Source organism: Lissotriton vulgaris, chromosome 6 (genome assembly GCF_964263255.1).
Source record: "Lissotriton vulgaris chromosome 6, aLisVul1.2, whole genome shotgun sequence".
In the NCBI taxonomy this organism is placed as follows: Eukaryota; Metazoa; Chordata; class Amphibia; order Caudata; family Salamandridae; genus Lissotriton; species Lissotriton vulgaris.
In genome coordinates this window covers 370,710,084-370,726,442 of record NC_141694.1, presented here as the reverse complement: position 1 = coordinate 370,726,442, position 16,359 = coordinate 370,710,084, and the positions used below count along the sequence as shown (strand labels likewise).

Genomic DNA, 16,359 nt, shown 5'->3' with positions numbered 1-16,359 from the left:
GCTTCACTTGATGAGCTAGTTTGCCGAGGCTTTCAGGTGTTAAAATTGGAAAAGAGTGCAACTCCTCTGATGTTAACGGCTTAAGAGGTGTATCAGCCGAAGGAGTAGCCAGCGGGAAAGCCCGATAAATAGCATTGACCTTTTCCAGAAAAAAGTCCGCCAATATTTCACAATGCTCAACAGAGCTCTGGTAGGTCGCGGTTACCTTTTTGGCAGTGAGGTCTTTCAGCACCTTGAAAATAGCCTTAGAGGGGTTAGAACTAGTCCGAAATTGCAAGGCATAGAAGGCGGCGCGGGTTCTGCACACTGCCCGATGGTACAGTTTCACAGTGGCCAAGTACAAAACCTTCTTCTTGCTGTTATAGGTTTTGCGCCAGACCCGCTCTGCACGCCTACATGTAACCTTTAGTGCCCGTAGCGAATCGTCGTACCATGGGCTGGATTTACCAGCCCCCGTTTTACAACATACAATAGGGATGAGGATGTCTAACACCCTAGTTACCTAGTTGCAGTTGCAAAAGCTGTCATAGTCTTGATCTGCCGACCCAGTAGAATGTAATAAGTCGGTCGGCAAGAGATGGAAAAACTCGTCCAGTTTTAGTCTATTCCAGCCTAATGTCACTTAGACAATTTTTATTTCAAAAGTTTTTATTGGAAATTTCAGGGTTATATAACAAACAGATCAGAAGTTGCTGTGTATAAATTACCAGTGCATGTGAGCATACATTGTTCAAGGAAAAGAGCATATTACGTGAATTAGCAAAGAAAGCCATTAGTAAGGTCCCGCGATGGTGTTTATATCATTCGGGTGGGTCTTGAGGATAATACTACCTTCATCCATGTAGCCTTTCTGAGATGGACTCCTAAGAGGATAGAGAGCGAGAGGAGGGAGAAAAGACGATAGAACCACTTAGACAATTTTAACTACATAACATAAAATTCACCTTAGGAGACAATTTTAACTACATAACATAAAGTTCACCTTAGGCAACATGACGATGCCGGTCGGCCTCGTGTCCGACCGGCACGGTAGTGGAAGCAGGACCACCCGACAAGGAGTTGTCCACTGCCCTTATTACAATTGCGGTGGTCGCCAAGTGTATATTTTCCATTGAGGCTTGTTGCTGCGGGCTTCAGCACATGCCTCAATAGAAAATGTACACTTTAAAAACATCCCTGCACATGTGGCAGGCACAATGAGGTGCCTGCCACATGGTCAGGGATATTTAGGCCTCATAACAGAGGACCAGGGGGAAAGGGGCCCTGCTAGGAGCCCCCAAAGTCACTTTCCACTTGCCTTTTCATGGCGGGCGAACCGATATGAAAGACAGGGGGAAAGGATCATTGTAATCCCTAAGGCGGTGTCTAAGCAGGCACCGCCCCTATTGTAGGGATTACTGACGCTCTGGCAATCTGACAGGCTCCTTGAGCCCATCGCAAAGCGTCAGACTGTCCCTACGCTTTCTGCCTCCGACCGCTCACATTGTAATATGTCGGTGGGAGGCAGCAACAGAAAGTGGTCGGATCACATCCGACTACCTGTCGGATACCCTCCAAACTCCATTAGAATTATCCCCTATGGGCCTGATTTAGATTCCGGCAGACAAGTTAGTCATCACAAAGGGGATGGATATCCTGTCTGCCAAAATATACATTTTATATCATCCCATGGATTTCGATTATGGCGGACGGGATATCCATCACTGGTGTGACAGAGTAACCCACCTGGCAATGTCTAAATCAGGCCCTAAGATACAGTAGAATACTACTTTATACCTTGCTATGTTTGTTCAGTCATCTGAATATAAATATTCCATGATACCGTTATACATGTGGTGATAAAAATTATGCGGTCTTCTTTGCTAGTATAGAAGATAAGAAGATAAGACATCACTTGGTTGGAGCAAAAAAATCCTCTGCCTTTTGCATAAAATGCCAGATTCTCCAGTGGATTCTTTTCTAGAGACTTGCTCAACAGATTGAAGGATTTTTGTCTCCAACGCAGAAAAAATCAGACCTTCATGTCTTCATTAGAAATGGCGTGTGTATCCTGATGATATCAGTAATGGATACCCCGGGGGAGTACCACATATTCTGCATTTTAACCTGTCACATTGACTTCTGAAAGAGGGTGACATATCTGGGTAAAGCTCCACATAAAAGCTGAGAAAAAAAACATATGGGGATCACAACTTGTTTTGGGAACATTTGTCACCTTTCATACATAATCCTTTCCATCTCTGATCAATGAAATTGTTGTCGTTCGACAAGGTCTACCTATTTACACATATGCTGTGCATAACATTGACTAACAAAAAATATACAGAAAGAAACTGATGTTGTGTTGCTTTTTGCTTTTTTGTGATTCTCCTATAAATGCTAATACACAGAGGGTCACTAAATTTAATTGGTTTAAACACTCAATTTTCTTTCTTTAGGTTACAATGACTGGAGAGAATATTGTGGTTTACCAGCATTGGTGACAAAACAAGATTTGAGCACCGTGGTATCGGATACTAAATTGGTTGGAAAAATAATTGAGTTATATGGGCATATTAATAATGTTGATGTCTGGGTCGGTGGTCTAGTGGAAAACATTATGCCAGGTGCGAGAACTGGGCCACTGTTTGCATGTCTAATTGGTAAGCAAATGCAAGCACTGCGAGATGGCGACAGGTGAGCATTTAATTTCTCATAGATTTGTATGTTAATGTGAAAATGCAAGCTTAGTTCAGCGGTATATGAATGAAAGAGTACCATTAAAATAGATTTTTATAATCGTTGGAGTTGCAGCCACTCCATTGTATTTTATTCCTACTCAATATTACCTGAAGGAACTATTTAAATATTTCTATGTTGCTGTACGTTGCAGTAAAATACAACTTTGTCAGTGAAAAGCATGTTGGCCTGATTAAGAGTATGATGGACGGGTCCTGCGTCACAAACCGCCTTGGTTGCAGAACAGAATATCTTCAACAATATTGTGAGACCAGAATATTATGAACAGTGTTAACAAAAATATTGAATTTAAGCATAGGGATCCCAGTCGTCACTATAATCAATTTTCACAAAGGAAACAGCCCTATAATGAAGTATGACTCCTTGGATGGTGATAAAGTATTAGGACCCATCACACAGGTGATGATTTGTAGTAGGAAATAGTCTGAAGCTCACTTATTTCAATAGTTACATTACATCATCCATATTCAGTTCTATAGTCTGGTGGGTCTGAAAGTGCCATGCAGAGGTTTCATTAGAATTAAATGTTTTTACATTTTTCCTGAGTTGTACAGGATGTGAATAATTTCACTGAAACAGTGAAAGCCATTTTCCATCTTCTTTTATTTTTTGGGGTAAAAAGAGATTTTTTCATGATTTTTGATATGATGGGCCAGATGTACAAAGAATGAATAAACGAAAAGGGGTCACAAATTGTGTACTGACTTTTTGTTAATCAAGCGGGATTTTGTGAACCACCCTATGTACCTTTAGGTCATTTCACAATCGGAGTGGGTCTCAATTCAACCAAACTCATGATTATTCCGATTGGATGCAATCAAAGGTATGGTCTACTGCTGGGGTCAGTTGACCTCCATTCCTGGGCTTGCTTTTAAATATAGTAAATTATTAAATACAGCCTATTTTTTACATTAAAAAATGGAAAGAAGGTTACATGGGGTCCCCTTCTTTTTCCTCAACCTATTAATGGTTAGCGACTGAATTTGCAGCTGCAAACCATTGATTAATTCCAAAACACCCTTTCGAATAGTGATTACAGCCTGATTCATGAAAAACGGGATTTGCGATTCTCAAATAGCGAAAAATTGCGAATCGCTATTGAGAAATCGCAAATCTGAATTCATGAAGATTAGCGATAAAAAAATGCGATTCGCACGCGGGCGCAAATTCCGTTTGCGATTAACGATAATCGCAGAAAAATCGCTATTTCCGGCTACCCGCGTCGGGATTACGATATCGCAAATAGCGATATCGCTTTTTGCGATATCGCTAATTGCGAGATCGCAAAATTGCGAGATCAGGAAAACGCGAAGTCGCATTTCGAGCACAGTGATGACATCACAACCAGGAAGCAGCCAGTTCCCACCCCCATTCACCACAGTGAGGCAGACCTCGAGTGAGCAAGTGGGAGAGCTCCTGCTATACTACTGTTGATTCCTACTCTGCAACAACATTGCTGCCATGTCTGAGGAACCTGTTCCTGGCCCCAGCAACACCACAGGGCGGAGGAGGAAGCTGAAATTTTCAGAACATTAGCTGGAGCATTTGATCTAAGGGGTGGTAGCCAACCACTCCAAACTGTTTGGCAAAGACTCCAGGAGGGTCCCAGAGCAGGAAAAAAGGAGGATCTGGCAGGGAAAAGCCTCCACCGTCAACTCCGTGGGTGTGGCCGATAGGTCCCTCGACGAACTTAAAAAAAGATGGTACGACCTACCTCCGAGGTCGTGCCAAAGAGAAGGTGGCGGAGCGCCTTGGAGAGGCATCAGGCACTGGAGGGGGAGGACCTACAGTCCCTCCAAACACAGCCTTGGAAGACCAAGCGGAAGACACCCTTGAGAGGGAGGCGTGCATTGGATTCACACGTCTGGACTCATCCCACCCCACCCAAGACACCCAAGGTAAGTGGCATGCGACTGCGACCCTATCCCCTATGAATGTCCATGACCATATAGGCTCCCATAATGTTCCATAGTCATGCCATTGTTGCACATCAGGGAATGCCCTGAAGCATTGTGGGACATGTAGTGTGGCCACAATGTAGTAGTACCACAATGCAGCCAGACAGGTTCCAAAATACGCAAAGCCACAGCCAGTCAGGGAATGTCACCCAGCATGCATGTAGCAACTGCACGTCTGACAGATACATGCAACTAATGATCGTCCACTTACCCTCACAGGTGGCGCTGAAAGCAGCGACAGCGAAAGGCTTGCAATAGATGAGGAGGCCCAGGAGGAGGAGGAGGTGCCACCACAAACACAGGCACCAGCCCCTGCCGCAGCAACAACACCAGCAGCCAGGTCCACCAGCAGTGTGCCCCCTGCGTCTGGCGCACCAACTACAGCCGCAGCCAGGCCCGCGACTAGTGTGCCTCCAGTCCCTGCCGCACCAGCAACGCCTGCTGTGACACCACCAGCAGCTGGTGCTACTACATCTGGGCCCGCGACAGCGGCAACACAGCGGCCAGCCACTGTGTCAGGCCAGCAGAGCAGGCGTGGCAGGTCTCGCCAGCACACCAATGCAGCAATCAGCAGGAGGCACACAACAGCAAGGAACTCTTCAACATCGTTAAAGAGCTCTCCAACCCCAACACCGGAAAACAACAACATCACCCCTTCGCAGGACCTCTGCAACTCCCTCGCATCCTACTTCCACAACAAGATCGCGGACATACACAACAGCTTCAGCTCTCAACCGACGCACGCCACGACTGAACCACCGCTCCCCACCACCACCATCCGTGCCTGGATCCCGATCAGCACCGAAGACACCATCCGCATGATGAACTCCATCCACTCCGGATCTCTGACCAACCCCTGCCCTCACCACATCTTCAACAAGGCTGACGATGTCATTGCACCCCACCTACGGGACATCATCAACACCTCCATCAACACTGCCACCTTCCCGGAGAGCTGGAAGCATGCCGAACTCAGCGCTCTACTAAAGAAGCCATCAGCCGATCCCACCGACCTCAAGAACTACCGCCCCATCTCACTGCTCCCGTTTCCTGCTAAAGTCATCGAGAAGACCGTCAACAAGCAGCTGGCCGCCTTCCTCGAGACGAACGGATCCCTCGACCTCTCGCAGTCTGGCTTCCGGGCCAACCACAGCACAGAGACCGCCCTGATCGCAGCTACCGATGACATCCGAGCCCTGCTCGACAACGGAGAAACAGCGGCCCTCATCCTCCTAGACCTCTCCGCGGCCTTCGACACTGTCTGCCACCGTACCCTAGTACAGCGCCTCAGCAACGTCGGAATCCAGGAGAAGGAACTGGAATGGATCACCTCGTTCCTCGCCGGAAGGACACAGAGAGTCCGGCTCCCCCCGTTCAGATGAGAAGCCACCGAAGTCATCTGCGGCGTTCCTCAAGGCTCCTCGCTCAGCCCAACCCTCTTCAACGTCTACATGAGCCCCCTCGGAGACATCGCACGCCAACACAACCTCAACATCATCTCCTACGCCGACGACACCCAGCTGATCCTCTCTCTTACCAACGACCCCGCCACCGCCAGAGCCAACCTACACGAAGGGATGAAAGACGTAGCCGAGTGGATGATGACCAGCCGCCTGAACTCAGACAAGACGGAAGTCCTCATCCTGGGCTCCTCGCCCTCCGCCTGGGATGACTCCTGGTGGCCCCCCGCCCTGGGCACCGCACCCAAACCGACAGACCACGCACGCAACCTGGGCTTCATCCTGGACTCCTCCCTCTCCATGACCAGACAAGTCAACGCCGTCTCCTCGTCCTGCTTCAACATCCTGTGCATGCTACGTAAGATCTTCCGGTGGATCCCCACCGAGACCAGGAAGACGGTCACCCAGGCCCTCGTCACCGGCCATCTGGACTACGGCAACTCCCTATACGCCGGAACCACCGCCAAACTCCAGAAGAGACTCCAGCTGATCCAGAACGCCTCAGCACGACTCATCCTGGACATCCCCCGTCGCAGCCACATCTCCGGACACCTGAGAGACCTGCACTGGCTCCCGGTCAACAAGAGAATCACCTTCCGTCTCCTGACTCACGCACACAAAGCCCTGCACAACCAAGGACCATCATACCTCAACAGCCTCCTCAACTTCTACGCTCCCACACGCCACCTTCGATCGACCAGCCACGCCCTCGCTGCCGTCCCCCGGATCCGAAGAGCCACCACAGGAGGAAGGTCTTTCTCCTACCTGGCCGCCAAGACTTGGAACTCCCTCCCGACCCACCTCCGCCTGACCCAAGACCACCTCGCCTTCAGGAAGCAGCTCAAGACCTGGCTGTTCGAGCAGTAGCGGACCCCCCGAGCGCCTTGAGACCCTCCGGGTGAGTAGTGCGCTATATAAATGCTGTGATTGATTGATTGATTGACCCTGAAGCATTATAACTCTTTTTGGATTCATTCGACTCCACGGACATAGATAACTCAAACCTCATGGCAATGGATGCAAGGCAATCTGTTGTTAAGATTCAGGACCACATTTTTATATTTTTTCCAAGCAATGCAGCAAACCACTTACTGTGCAGCACTATGTGAAAGGGAAGGAATGCATCGTATTTAACAATATATGACGCATTCCTGTCCTTTCCTAGCACTAGCACTAGTGCACTTTTGGCTACCTAGCGCCAATGCAGGCACCCTTGCATCATGGCGCAGGGTGTCTGCTTTGTAGACAGGATTGTTTTTGTGCAGAAAGGGACATATTCCTGCACAAAAAAATCCTCAGACACATTTTATCTCAGAATGCAGCACACGTAGGAAAAGAGAAAAACAAGGAAGAATAAATATATTTCTCCTTATACTCCTGGGGAAGCATAGCATTTTGATACATTCACAGCCTCACCACTAATGGTAAATCTGGGAATGCACCAAAATACATGGATGGGTGCATGGGAAAGCCCAAGGTCCACCCATGAAATGTCTTCCTGAGGCAGAGTAATGCAAGGCCACGATTCGTGCTTCCTTTAGTTCCTCCTGAGTTATAAATTCATGCAGGAAGATGCAAGGTAGACTTGCATGGCTTGATAAATCTCACTTGTGTTTTGCATTGCCCTTGCACCCCCTTACATGGCGCCAGGGTTACGCAATCCATGTGGTTGTCAAGATAGCTCCCACACAGAGTGCTTACATTTTTGCAAAGGTCCACCTTGCCTTTGAAGGATAATAACTTCTTCTCTTTGCTTTACTTATGTTATCAGTATAAATGGTTGGGCTAGTTTTGAGCATGGTTTTGTATATCACTCTTCTCCCACAGTAGCCATTCGTAACCTCTCCTCCAGTCATCAGTGAGCAGACCGATAGAAGGCATTGATTGCACCACCTCTGTTCAACAATATTGCTGACTCACACCCCTTCTTCTGAGGGTTGAAGTGAACCCTTTTGTTTGCTGGAGAAGTAGCTTGCCTATCAAGGCTGATAGAAGGCCTCCACTTAGCCACCTTATCACCTCCAACTTCCCTTTCCATCAGGAATAGGTTAATGCCAGACTTTGTAGCCATTTCTAAAGCCACTCTCTTCAAATGTTAATGGTCTCTCTCACGATATTAAATGAAAAATATTAGTTATCTGGCATCTAAATCCTGCAGTATCACTGTCATCTGGGAAATACACCTATCATCTTTTGAATCCCTGAAACTTAAGCAAGAGTGAGTGGGAAAAATGGTGAGCCGTACAGATTCTCATGGCAGTCTGAGATGGAGTATAGGATGTAATCTGTATGGTCTTCCAAGAAATGTGAAGTTGTTATATTGCTCAAGTAATCTCTTCTTTGCTGGATTAGTAAAACAAGGACTGCTTTGGAAGGAAGCTGCTCTAATAAAAGTAATAAAATGGGCACAGACAGACTGTCATACCGACTGACAGAATTTGGTTTCACCCTAATAATCTTTGGGGGCAACAGAAATTTAGCTTTGGAAATGTACCTAGACCAGACTGTTCCACTGGATAAGTAAAATGCCAACTACAGAGTGATACATTGTAATATCTTGGATAACAATTGTCTTTGAGGATCATAGTGAATTGTCAACCCCAAAACTAAGAAATAAATCCATGTTTTATGTATTTACAGTTCTTTAGAAAAAAAGACCACTTTATACATTTGAGCGTGGAACTGTCAAGCATTTCATGGTGCATAATCATGGGACAAGGGTCTTGGATCACTTGTCAAAACTACTGAGGCTATTCCTAGGCCATGTTGTATTCGCATCAATGAGGTGGAGAATGCACAATGTTTAAACAAAACATTTCTACAGACACAGGCTTGAAAAGTATTTATCAACATTTCTAGAAATTGTTAGGGATTCTATGTCTGGTACTTAAATTCTCTAGGTATCATGAAAAGTGATGCTGGGAGGGTAAATGATAATAATTGTGCATTGGCCAAGCATAAACCCAAACAAGAGCAGGTAAGATTAGTGAGGGAAATATTAAGGATGGCTGAGCTTTACAAGAGAATGCCGACACACCATCTTTAGTGATTGTTTGTAAAGAAAATATTTGACTTGACTACATTTAATACCCGAAGTACAGAATATGCACTATCACATTCGAAATTGAGACATTATGAGCAGGATAAGGCAGGTGCATTCCCACTGCCTAGTTAAAGAAACAGTAGGAAGGTGTACCAATTGATGTCACCAATTTGTAGGAGTAAGGAGATCCCACTCACACATCCTGTTACTATTAGGAGCACTTTTGCCTCTTTTTTTCAGAAGTTGTATCAGATGCCCTGGTTGTAGAACAAATGTTTTTTGATAATTTGACTGCAGAGTGAAGGGGTCTGTAATAAAGGAAGATTCTTGTTTACAACATATCTGAGGTGGTAACTTCTATGCCATTCTAATCAACATATCCTCTTCAGAACGCAGCAACCCAGCTCAAGACTGTAACATTAACAAGGCGCACTGCTGCATGGGATTTACAAAGGGGTTCAGTCCACTTGGATACCATGCCCAGTATGTAACAACATCTCATCCCTAAGCCTGGCAAAGAACACACCAAATGTTGAAACTACCATAGAATATCTCTCCTGAAAACGGATTTTTAAATTCTTTCAAAGGTTGTAGCAAACCCCCTCATGTGAATCCAAAGGCTCATTCATAACTCTTTTGTTGGTTATGTTCCTCACTCCTTATCCTGCAACCACTCCTATGCACTCTCCAATGTGCTATTGGAAGTATAAGATGATCTGGTGGAAGCATGGCTATATCTTTGGATGCTGGAAAGGCCTGTGATCGTACCATTGGAGGTTTCTTTTTAGGATCATTGAAAGAGCTGTACCAGTGTAAATCTTCTTTGCTAAAGTTAGATGGGTATATTTGGACCCCATGGCACCAAATGATTGAATATATTTTATGTCTGAAACTTTCAAGATCCACAGAGGCAGCCACTTACATCACTGTTATTCCTACTGATGTTGAAGCCTCCCTCAATGGCTATTAGGCAGAATTGCAATACAACGGGTGTGCTTGAAACATTTTGTCCTGCTAATGGTATATTGTTCACTTTAACGGACCCCAAAGCCTCAGTTCCCCCACACATTTGTGTGGGGGTTAAATTCACTTGCCAGAAAGAAACAGTCCTTTTCCTCCTATTTTGAACATAAAATCAACTAGGGAAACATCAAGGTGTTACCAATGTCCAGAGGAACCACTCAGGTGGAAATGACCAGATAATTAATTATAGCTCTCAAGCAACTTTTGATACCTGGGGCTACTGAACAACAGGGGATTAATGCAAATGGTTGAGGATAACTGTGAAACACCAATAACTAAAACAGTGAATAATTATACCAGGTAATAAACTCAACAACTTATCTGTGGGGCAAAGTGCAGCTGGTGAATATTTTAGTGACCGACTGTACACTACAAATACTGTCTAGACTCACAAATTTTGCTTTGGCAAAACTACTGTTAAGGAAGACAAAAGATACCATCACTTGATCCACTAACACTTACAACTAGTGCATCTAGGGTACTTTGATGATCGCCCACGACCCGGGCAAAAGCAGCAGTGCTCCGCCTGATTCGAAACGCAAACTTAGTTATTTATTAAAGCATTGAGACTTCATGCAAAAAAACACTCTTTCCTACAATATCCACAATGCATTCATCAGGGGGTATGGTGGACAATAAACTTACATTAATACATTCATCCACAGGGGTGTGTTCATCTGGAATACTACAGGTTATAATATTGCGACAAAGGTTTTTATTTTGACTGGGTGGGCATCAGAAAGGTGGATGATTTATTGAGAATGGAGTCTTGAAAGCCTACAACATTCTATGCATACCACATGCACACAAGACCAACATTTTAGATAGTTCACGCTGCGCATCAAGAGTGTTCTGGACAGGCACTGATCATTGCCCAGATCATTCACCTATAAAAACATATGTGTATAAATGGAGGAAGTTTGGAAGAATAATAATGGGCTTGTATAATGCACAACTGGCTACACTCTTTTTAAAATATGTGGAGGATAAATTACACATAAGATGAATCTTGCTGCTGATGCAATATTACTCATAAGATGAATGTTCCTTCTTGCTAACTCTACACGACAAAGGCATAAGAGAAGCAAGGCTCCAATACACATATTCTGAGATATTGCATTATTGGTAGTGGTGCAAAGATAAAGAAAGGAAGCCTTTGACAAAAAGCCTGTTGATGGCGATGGCAATCCCTAGACTGTTCTTTACTGCACATCCTGTGGTTCTGCCCTATGGTAAACACTTACTCATCTAACATCTGGGAAACCTTATTGACTGCAAGTGGCCCTAGGCTTCACCCAACATCTAAACTTTTCCTGTTACATGGTACTGATGGCAATTGGTAGATAGTAACTTCATTAATAATGATCTGTGTTTATGTACTGCATCACTGGCATTCTAAAATGTTGCCCATGATCAGTGAATGGATATCAGAAATGTTTCAGTGGCCTCATATGAACGAAATCCAGATAAACCACAAGAACAAATACCTATTTTCAAGTGAAACTTAGGGACATTTCTTTCTATCTGTCAATTGTAGTGTTTCTTTCTGACAAGTGAATCAGAACCACAACTGCAAGTGTGCTTGTAATAATGACAAGCTCATTCATTTAAGAAAGTGATGATGTATTAGCATGTAATTGTGAGGATTTTAGTGTATTATGTGGTATGGTTGTGCGGGCTTACCATGTAATACGCTTACAAAACTGCCTTGGGTTCAGTCAGGCTCATTTGTAAAACTTGTAGCTCAACCCTAAGTAGCTGTGGCTCGAGGGGCGAGGCTTAAACAAAGAAAGCAGTGTAAAGCATTTAAAAGCACCAAACATCAAAATGAGAAAGGCACGCAATACAAACAAATCTAAAACCAAGTTATACAAACAGGTTATATTTTTATGAGTTTTAGACACCAAGATGACCAACATATACCAGAGGTTTCCAGAGATATGGATTTTTAATTAAATCTTAGCTAATCAGTCCTATGTGCAAACAAGCATTGGCAACAGTAAGGTTTAGAAACTTTTGAAAAGTTTGAAAGAGTTGTGTTCGGCTACACTAGCCAAAGTGGGGGAAAACAATTCCAACAGGGACAAGGGTAGGGGAATAATGACTCTTTGGACAGTTACCTGGTCACCAAAGCAGTCTGGGGCGGCTGAGGATGCTGAAAGATGATCTTGGTACTGTGCGTTCCTTGGTCCATGGGTAAGGTGGAGTGACTTTGACCACAGGCGTTGATTTCGCTTTAAGTCCTCTTTGAGCCAGTAGAAGGCGAGCTGTGGCTGGCCCACTTATCTCTCTACAAATCAGTATCCTTTGGTAAAGGCTGGTGTCCCTCTTTGGTGACCAATCTTGACTCTGACAACAGTCCTGGGTCTGGTCCACTCAAGTGTAACTTTTGGCTGTTGATGATTGGTCTCAGGGATCTCCCAGCGGTGATCAATAGCGATTTTAAGAATGCAGCTGCTGACTTGCCAGAGTAGGCTTCTTTAGCTTGGATGTCCTTGGTGCTGGTTTCAGAGGATACACAATTAAAAAGAGTCACTGTTCTTATTAGAAGAAGAAAGATTAATGGGTGAAGAGCTCTTGTTGGCCTGCTACTCTGTTTGTGGGGGATAGTGTGTCCTAGTCTAATGTCTCCACACACCCCGAAGGATGTCATGCTTCATCATTGGGCAATTGCTCCCCAACGGACTGGCGCTGAAATGCACTACAGGTCACCCTAAGGGTCAATTTGTTGTCGGAGATATTTTTTCATAAAGCCATGTGGATGCAAGGGGGTGAGTGGCAGTGATGTCCGAATGTGAAGTTAAAAAATTACTGGAGGGGTGATTGTAGAATTTATTGAAAAAAGGGAGTTTGTCTGTCATTACTAAAAACCAAGAAGGTGGTGCTGTTGTGATGGATATAATGGCACGCTGTAGCTAGATACGTAACATACTCCTAGGTGATATGTCTGTTAGGTCGACATGTTTCGCGCCATGTCATGGTCTCAGCAAGAGATCCCCGTGCGCTGCCTCAGGGCCAATAAAGGTAATAGTGAACAGTAAGAGAGATAGTGTGTGTCCTATAATAATCTAATGCCACTAAGTGAGTGTGGGAGTAGTACTCTGTAACGACAAAAGTAAAACACAATAAAAGATAGTAAATTGCAACAAACTCCAATGTATGTATTAATACATCGAGAAGGAAGGGACCTGGGTCCCCCATTGGTGGTCTAAGTGCTTGTGGTCTTCTCCCTCTAAAATTAGAATACATCATGTGCATCTATGGAGGAAAAATAAAAACTACATTTACAAGACAGGACAAACAAACAGGTTTGTGTGCATTTCTTATAATGCCATGGCGAGGATGTCAAATTCAAAATATGGTGGGACAAAAAAAACACATAGTACTCAGTATCAATTGTCGGGACCGCCATGGTAGGTAGGTAAGCTACAAATGCGTATAACATATATGTAAATTACTAGGTTCCACCATTGATGCCAAACCTCAGATCACTGTGTGTGTATGATAATAGGTAATCATCTCAATTTGGTGTACTCAAATCAGCGAAGGTTCCCCATGAGAATAATTCTTGAGTCCCTCGAGACCTATTGTAAGTATAAAATGAAGCATTGATGGCGTATGTAGTGAAAAGTAGATTGCTGCAGTTACTCTTCTGGCAGACAGTGCAACAGGGAGTAGAATTGTTCTCACAGTTCCTCGTAGGTAAAGGTGCTGCTACACCTACCTGACCTCATGCCGTCTCTGAGATTACTGGCTATGAGCCAGTGCTGTGTATTTTAAGTGCTCTTAAGTCGGCGTGGCAGTTCCCGGTCACGTGAGCGGCTGCCAAGCAGGAGACGTGCTTAGTCGTCACTCACGTCAGCGTGGGGGCCATCTTGGAAAGGGAAAATAGGTGTATAGACGGCAGTTCGGGAATCAGCATTCTTGCATCTGCCTAAATAAAAACTTCAGCCAAAATGGCTGTTTTGGCACAGTTCATTGGACTATAGTGAGCAGCTGCCAGGCAAGAGGCGCGTTTGGTCATCATTCACATTAGCATAGAGGCCATCTTGAAATAGAGGACAAGAGTGTTGATGGCGGTGCATGAACAAGTTTTATTGCAACTGCCTCAACTGAGATTTACAAAAATGGCTATTCTGGCAGAAATATTGTACTCAAGTCAGTGATATAAAATATAAAAAATAGAAAAGGGAACTGAATGACAGCCATGTCGTATGGCTATTAGTATCAGAGGATTGTTCATTGTTTAATAAATACTTCTGGGGGTACCTTATGCACATGGGAGAACCACAATATTGTCATAGATAGGAAAGGCCGTCAATATAATAACTATCTGGGGTCTAGGGGATAGGAACTATTGGTTTCGTATCGATTGGCCTTCCTTAGGGGAGGACTTTGCTTTTGGTTTAAATGGCTAAGTCATACTAGAAGGTTAAAACGGCTCTTCCAGACTGCAGTGGCAATCTGGGAGCCATTTTGTACTTTGTTGCACACAGGGTGGCACAGCCAGCACTGCAGCCCTGGGGGGATACTCTACCGTACATGCCTTGGGTATCCTTGGTACCACATACTAGGGGCTTAAAAGTGAGTCAGATTATGCCAAATGGGGTAGCCAATTCAACATATATCATGTAAGGTGTTAGACCTCTGGCACTGGGGTCCGGTTAACAGGCCTCAGTATACTCTCAGTGTTTAAAAACCAGCAGTATCAGTCCAAAACATTGGGGGGTGATCCTGCAAAAAGAGGTGTTTCCCTGAGCAATGAGGTACTAAATACCTATCCACATTACCTACCTGTACTGGGTGTTTGGACAAAATATCCAGTTGAGAATATCGGGACACACAATTATCAGAAAAAATATCATAACACAAAAATATTGTGATGCAAGACTCCAGACCCTCAGTCTGAGTTCTGCTCTTCCCCAGCAGCTCCTCTGTACCGTGCTCTTCCTCTGACCCCACCAGGCAGGGTTTGAGACCACGTCATGCCTTGTGAACCTCACTGGTGCCTGGTGTTAGGTTTTTGCCCCTTGTTATGCTGGTATTATTATTATTCTCCTCCCTGCATTGTGCCTTGTATATTTTTATTTGTATTTTCACTCTGGTTATTCTGTTTAATCTGTTTTCCATTCCATTCCATTGTACTCGCATTGTGCTCTTGTTGTTATTCCATTTTAATCTGTTTTCCCTTATTGTGCTGCCTGTCGTTAGCTTCCCCCCGTTTCTGCCTAAAACCTCTGTCCCCTGACAACCCCTGCTCCTGCTCTTGCCTCCCAACTGCACGTCCCGCCACCCTACTTATTGGCAACTGCTGTGCGGTCGTGCAGCTGATTTGCACAGCGGGTGCTCTGCTGGTGCGCCGAAGGTGAGCCTAAGGCAAGCCCGTCTGAACCCGTCTGAAACCTGAGCACGACCAGTGCCAGGAAGCCTGGATCTCTAACCATCCACCGCTACAACACCACCACCCTCCTCACATTCAACCCCGGAAGACTCGAAGACTGCCAAGAGGCCTCACCGAGCACAACTCATGGCCAGTTCTCCTGCCTCCACTGCTTCCAGAACTTTCACCAACACCCCGGCCAGCACCGGCGACACCCTAAGGTGCATCTTCCATAATGTACGCTCCCTACACAAACGCAGCATGGAAATCTGGAACCTACTCAATTCTCTCTTGCCCAACATCGCCTTCTTCACAGAAACATGGACAAATGCCTCCTCCTGCCCTACATCAACAAAACAATACCAGATGGATACAAGATCCAGAGGAAGGACCGCCCAAACCACCGAGGATGAGGCCTCACCATCTCCCACAAGAAAACCCTCTGCAACACCACCTCTAGCAAAACCTTCCTCGCCGAACACCTGCATTTCCAGATCCAGACCAGCCTCAACGCCAAACTCCAAGGGACCCTCTTCTACAGGCCCCCCGGCACCCAGACACCCTTTGCCACCACCATCACTAATTTCATTGCACCCCACACCCTCGCCTCAATGAACTACATACTCATCGGAGACCTGAACTTCCACCTCGACAACTCCAATAACCACCACACCACCACCCTCTGCGACAATCTCGCCGACATCAGACTTAAACAACTCATCACCACACTAACCCACAACACACACCCTCGACCCC

At 45.2% G+C, this 16,359-nt stretch overlaps 1 protein-coding gene across 1 annotated transcript in view; it reads left to right on the top strand.

Annotated features, from left to right (window-relative positions):
* The window catches only part of TPO (thyroid peroxidase), a 945,924-nt gene that overhangs the window by 496,599 nt on the left and 432,966 nt on the right, over window positions 1-16,359 (top strand). Inside the window, exon 10 of the mRNA XM_086925200.1 lies at window positions 2,439-2,676. Coding sequence (XP_086781326.1) covers window positions 2,439-2,676 — 238 coding nt within the window. The remainder of the gene's footprint in view (window positions 1-2,438; window positions 2,677-16,359) is intronic.